General features: G+C 33.4%; 1 protein-coding gene across 1 annotated transcript; it reads right to left on the bottom strand.

The window, feature by feature from the left end:
• Positions 1-578: 578 nt before the first annotated feature.
• LOC131641068 (BTB/POZ domain-containing protein At5g03250-like) lies at positions 579-3456 on the bottom strand. The gene is made up of 4 exons (XM_058911388.1): positions 3398-3456; positions 2578-2647; positions 1278-2477; positions 579-1161 (listed from the first exon to the last, which is right to left on the bottom strand). The coding sequence occupies exons 1-4, from the start codon at positions 3454-3456 to the stop codon at positions 643-645; spliced, it is 1848 nt and encodes a 615-aa protein (XP_058767371.1). The 3' UTR covers positions 579-642.
• Between the last annotated feature and the right edge of the window lie 1344 nt (positions 3457-4800).

Below are 4800 nucleotides of genomic sequence, written 5' to 3'. Positions count from 1 at the left end.
GATCTTTTATGGAGCCAAATAAAACACTGAAATAGTACAAAATTGTCACTAATAATTTACCTTGGTAACGTGGAAGTTCCAATTTTGTGTATACAAAGAAAACCAAAGCTTTACTTTCATGATTATTGATAATTGTGAGTAAACACTTAAATTTAATGAAGAATCATAATTTTTCTTATCTAATAAATCCAAACCAACAAACAGGAGAGTAGCATGTAACAAATGAAACAAAAACTGAAATGTCTTAATTATTTGGGAACGTCATGATACCAGTCTCAGCAGCAGGTGTTTTACACAAGCCTGCAAAATAACGGACGGGCGGTGCGGGCATTGTGTAGGGAGCGGGTTTAAAACCTTAGCCTGCCCCTAAAAAAAATAGGGCGGGGCAGAAATAAAGCATATGAAAATTGATCTGCCTTGTAAATATCAGGCAGAAATGTAACATCTCAACACTTAGTGCAAGTAATCCTTTCACCAAACAAAAACTTAACTGCATCAGAATTTTAACATAATCCAATTAGCATAAAGCAAGCAACTATTAATTATTTAGTTACATTATTACTCAGAAAATAGCCAAATAGAACTTAGAATTCCAAAGAAAAAAAAAGCATATAAAAAATTCAAACTTGATTGAGTCTTTGATCAGCTAACTACCACAGCATTCTCTTCCAACTCAGTTACTGAAGCTGGTGCTATTTTGGACTTCCTGCATGGCTTTGAAACCTTAGGAAGAGAAGTCTTAGGAAGTAATCTACACCCCAATTTCTTTAAGAGCATGTTCCAACTTCCCTTAGACTTCATCATTTTCTCCAAATCTTGTTTCATGCTCAAACACTCTTTCTCAAGCTCAGAAACTCTGTCTTTCATGTGATCAAAAGCTACAACAGGGTTGTTATGTGTAATGTTGTTTCCGTCGGTTCTCGTTAGAGCAAGGTTTCCACTCAGGTTTGTTGTTGGGTTTTCAAGAGTGTCGGAAGCAAAGAACCAACCTGCAACAGATGTGCGTAGCTTGAGTTGTTCGAAGAACAAAACCTGGACAACAACGCGAAGTGGTAGCCTCTCGTTTTGAGCTGCATGTGTGCTTGCTTCCAACGAGAGTTTCTGGCAATTCATCAGCCTGCAGATTTGTTCCTTCTCTGATTCTGTCATCCATGCATGACTCTGAAATTCATAATTATCGATTAGTTCCTATCAAACATAATTTGGATTAACAACTTAATGAAGCGTTTATAGGATAACAGCATTAGTTCTAGCAAATGAAATGTTTAAATTTGTACCTTGAGGAATATATCGATTGCACGATAGATGCCATCATCCAAAGTCCTAGCACAATCGGGAATTACAGCAGCGAGTGACTGAAACTTTGGCAACTTCAAGTTAACATCAGGTGCTACTTCTGCTAAATAACTATCCATCAAATCAGCAACTTTTGTCATTGGATTAAGACGTTGACAGTTTGCAACTATGCGTCTCTCTTCTTCAACAATATCATTATTAGACGCAGAATCAACATCATCATGATCAACAATCATGAAATGATCGAGCATTCTTTGAACACAATCAATATCATGAATTGTCTCCATTGAGTAACCAATATTTGGAATCAAAAGATCTTCAAGATCAGCTTCGTCTAACTGAAAACCAATTCTTTTCTCCAAACTCGCGCAGCAAGAAGAGCTAGCATATAAAGCCATAGCTGTTCTCAAACACTTGAGCAAAAACTTAGTTGGTGTAATACCCTTTTCATTTGGAAGCAACTCAACTATTTCTTCAATCAGATTCCTTTGATCCGCCTCAGAAAGATTTGATTTTGACGAGTTTCCGTTCTGATAACTTGACAAAGAAGGTATGTTTTTCTTCGCATAGTAAACAAGTGAACCCGAAACTCTTCTCGGTTTCATGTGTCTTGCAATACCACCTTGCATGAATCTCTTATACAAAGGTAAACTAAGGGAAGAAACATCTTCGAACCACCAATCTTCACCGGTTTCTTTTGATGTTAGGCTTGTGGATATTCCATTCCACATTTCTGAATCCTCTGGACTATGAACAGAACTTGGACCAGAAAGAGGTAAAATAGCCAAAGTTGGATCTGCAGCTTTCAAAACAAGAGAATGTATGCATCTTGATGTTATGTGAAGTTCTTCAGCTAAAGGTAAAACCCCTTCACATGTTTTGAGAGCTTTAAGTGTGTCTGTCCAATAACCAAAAATGTGGTTAAGGAAATTTTCAGTTTGTATGATTAGGTTTCCTTCTCCATAGTCTTCAGTCATTTGTAGATACTCAGCTGCACATCTTAGTGGAACCACATTGGATGGAGTTAGTTCCATTTTGACACCATAACAGAACCTAGCAACAAGAAGAAAGGCTTTGGCTCCTCCTGGTAGATCATGAAGTTCCAAAACTGATTTCTCGTTGTCGCTTGGTAAATCTTTCATGAAACGTTCTAGTTCTTTGCTTCTTGATATCAGTGGAAACTGGTAATTCATCAAGAAAGGGTTAACAAAACATGCAAATTCAGCGCGAATCCAAACTCGTGCTTAAGTTAAATTTTGTGAGTAATGAAAAGATACATACCTTGTGGAGATGGAATGATGCCTCACCAATTTCAATAATGACATCACTTGGAAGTCCAGTTGAGCAGAGCCTTAAGATAGAGATTTAAAAGTCAACAATGATACTTCACTCATCAGCAAATGAACATGTGTATAATAATAGTAGTAAGAATCAAAGGTTTTAAAAAACTATCATTTACGGAAAAACAACTGCGACAAACGAATGATATTGGAAAGTGTCAATATTGTTATTCACCGTTTTAATACAAACGAATGAAAATCACATGAAATATTGACCGCGACAAAACGATACCGGAAAGTGTATTCCCAGTTAAATTGCAGAGGCAACTGAATGCCAGGGGAACATTATGATCGCGAAATGCCATTACAGATACAAAATTTTCATAATTAGAATATGAAAATCACGTTAAATATTGACCGGACTAAACGATATTGAAAAATATCGTGATTCAACGTTTTGATGTAGAGAACAAAATCACGACATTACACTAGTAAAACACCATTACAATCCATTAACACCGTTACTGATGCAAATTTTAAGAATTAGAACAAAATTTTATTTTACGGTAAAAATTAAATCATATTGTGTTGTTCAAGGTTATGATTAATTCACACTGCCTCAAGTGCAATCTATAACACTGTATCAATCAAAATGCAAAATTATAGATTGTCTTAATGTCAATCGAAGTGATTGTGACAAAACTGCAATTTAAAACTTCAATAAAACCACTACATTCTGTGAAGGAAACATAGTAAAAGATGAGAAAAGAAGCCATCGACACAAAAGTGAAAGAACACAAGTGAGACAAAAAAATGCTTACCAACTTTGGCCATATAGGTAAAATATTTCAGACTTAGATCCCAGTTTCATGCAAGCCATCTCTGAACATAGAAGTCTTTTAACTTAGAATAAAGCAAAATGGTTATAAAAAGATAGTGAACACAATAATGCAAAATGGTTAGTTATTGTCTTAACTCAGATGCAATATTTTGAGACACGTGAATAGTATCCCAAGTCTAAAGGAATGGGAAATCTAGGAAAAAGAATAGGATGGCATGACATATGGCACTTGTGTGGTTATGTAGAGTTGAATTATTCTTCACTCAAATATTAATTTTTTTTTATAAATATTATTCCATCGTCACAAGTTAAGTATTTGCATTTTCAGGATGAGTAACTTGGACACCGTGGATGGATCTATAATGACTATAATTATATATCACTTTTTAAAATAGAGAGTTAAGTATAACTTTAATACATTCTAACAAGTTTTCAATAGAGAAATGCTATTTTGACACTTATTTGTACACTTACATCATAATTTATACATAAAATATGTACTCATCATTTTTTTAATTATTTTTTTTCCACTCTGTTATGTGTGCATCACTAAAAGAAGGGTATAATTATACGGTGTACCAGGCAAGGTGTAATAAATTGGTGTACACATAGCGCATCTCTTTTCAATACTATTTAGGATAAAAGTATCTGGCCAACATAATTTATAGTATTTCATATTTTACAAATGAGGCTTGCTATTTTGACAACAAAATCATACACCATTTATTACACCGTATGAAATACATAACATGTGCATGTGTTTGGTTTGTGTCAGAACAAAAAAATAATAATAATTAAATGTTGTATAAAAGCAAAACCGTAGAATACTACGGTGTAGGTGTCATTGCAAGTGTACAAATAGCATTTCTGTTTACAAATACTCTCGAAAACATTTGAAGCCAAGGTATGTGTTTTATCTTCCAACCCAAGATCTGATCCAACATAATTTGAGGTCTAAATAAAATTTGAATTGAAATATTTTTTAAAATAACAAAAATATATAATTAAAATTAAATCTACATTAAAAAAATATTTTTGGAATTTTATACATATTTAAAAGTATAATTTCTATCATTAATGTTAATTTTTATTTTTGTGCATAAAAAATAGTTAAATTAATCAAATTCTTTAAAACTAAAATAAATAAGTCATGTATTAAAGTTATGATTGCCTTTCATAAAAGATTGTCATAGTTAGTTTTAAATTAATTTCTATATGAGAACTGATTGCATCAAGGTTTAAGGCTAAGGCCCTATCTTTTTTACTTTAATTTTAGATTTGTTCACAGAACACATTCGAAAGCTAGCACTGAGATGCATGTTTTTTGCAGATGATATAGTCCTATTTGAAGAGTCAAAGAAGAATTTAAATGAGAGATTGGAG

This window comes from Vicia villosa, unplaced genomic scaffold (genome assembly GCF_029867415.1).
Source record: "Vicia villosa cultivar HV-30 ecotype Madison, WI unplaced genomic scaffold, Vvil1.0 ctg.003501F_1_1, whole genome shotgun sequence".
In the NCBI taxonomy this organism is placed as follows: Eukaryota; Viridiplantae; Streptophyta; class Magnoliopsida; order Fabales; family Fabaceae; genus Vicia; species Vicia villosa.
This window is presented reverse-complemented; position numbering and strand designations above follow the sequence as displayed.